This window comes from Eimeria acervulina, genomic scaffold (assembly GCF_000499425.1).
Source record: "Eimeria acervulina Houghton genomic scaffold, Eah_scaff134, whole genome shotgun sequence".
Classification (NCBI taxonomy): Eukaryota; Apicomplexa; class Conoidasida; order Eucoccidiorida; family Eimeriidae; genus Eimeria; species Eimeria acervulina.
In genome coordinates, this window is record NW_013550277.1 from 21,188 (window position 1) to 22,652 (window position 1,465).

General features: G+C 60.8%; 1 protein-coding gene across 1 annotated transcript in view; it reads left to right on the forward strand.

The window, feature by feature from the left end:
• Window positions 1-434: 434 nt before the first annotated feature.
• Window positions 435-1,465, forward strand: part of EAH_00019700 (hypothetical protein) — a gene marked incomplete at both ends in the record, with an annotated part of 12,335 nt that continues 11,304 nt past the window's right edge. The window contains one exon of the mRNA XM_013397263.1: window positions 435-1,415. Within this exon, the coding sequence (XP_013252717.1) occupies window positions 435-1,415 (981 nt within the window). The remainder of the gene's footprint in view (window positions 1,416-1,465) is intronic.

Consider the following 1,465-nt stretch of genomic DNA (forward strand, 5'->3'; position numbering starts at 1 on the left):
CTGCGCTATCCCTCCCCTGGGCTGATCCAGCTGCTGCTGCCTTTGCTGCTGCTGCCGCTGTTGCCTTTGCTGCTGCTGCCGCAAGACTTCGCCCTAAGATGCTTCTACCAACGGGGCAAATGCAACAGACTCTGAGGCCATTTAGGGGGCCCCCGTGACCGTCTGCTTTCTCCATAGATATACAACCCAGAGGCACTGCAGCAGCAGCAACAGCAGCAACAGCAGCAGCAGCAACATCATCCGAACTAGCAGCTCACACTGCAGCAGCCGTATCCAAGCATTTGTCGCGTCCTCTCAAGGCCCATGGAGCTGCGCCTTAGAACCGCCTGCAGCAGCAACAGCAGCAGCAAGCTTGTCGCTGCTGCTGCTGTTGCTGCAACGACAACAGCTGCAGCAGCAGCAGCACGATTTCAGGCGGTCCCCTTCCCATAGAGATGCAGCTGGAGGGAAACTTGAGGAGAGACACGGCCTCTGGGGTGCCGCAGCCTACTGGCGATGCTGCAGCAGCACCAGCAGCAGCAGCGGCAGCTGCTGCTGCTGCTGCTTGCAGCGCTGCACTCACGCTGTCGCGCCAAGCTGCTGCTGTTGAGGCGTCGCAGCAGCTGCTGCACCAAACCGCCTCTGAACTCCTCAGTAGCAGCTCTGCTGCAGCAGCGCCTGCTACAGCAGAGCAAGTAGCCTGGGTGCAGGTAGGGACGACGCAGCAGCAGCAGCAGCAGCAACCTGCTGTACAAACTCACGTTCTTATCCATACTTTCGCTCAGGGGGAAGCTGATCTTGCTGCTGCACTGCGGCGGGTCGCAGCTTCTGCTGGAGGCGGCATCGTGCTCAATACACTGCAGCAGCAGCAGCAACAACAACAACGGCAGCAGCAGCAGCAGCAGCAGCAGGGGACGGTGGCGCCTCCTGTATACGCGGCATCGATTCAGCGAGAAGTAGCAGTACCACCACAGACTCCCGCTGTCGCGCCCCTCCCAGCTTATATCAACACCTTGCCCCAGATGCAGCAGCAGCAGCAGCAGCAACAGCAACAGCAGCAGCACGCACAGGCCATCTTCATGCCATATGTTCCTTTAGAGCTGCGTCACATGCGCACAATCGCCGATCCCTTCCAGCTGCAGCGCGAGCAGCAGCAGCAGCTACACCGGCAGCAGCAGCAAGGGCCTGTTCGCATGCAGACGAGCCCAGCAGTCCTTTCTTTTCAGTATGGAGGCCCTGCGCTGCAACAAACTTCACGCGCAGCTTCAACAGCAGCAGCAGCAGCTGCTGCTGCTGCTGCAGCTGCTGCTGCTTCGGGGGTAGCCGCTGCACTTCCTACCTCCGCGCCTCCACCAGCCGAGCCGGAGATACACATGGAAGAGCCGCTGCCTCTGCAGCAGCAGCAGCAGCAGCAACAGCTAGCTACTGCGCAAGTGGTGCCAACAATCAGCGGTGCAGCAGCCGCCGCAGCAGCGGCAGCCGCAGC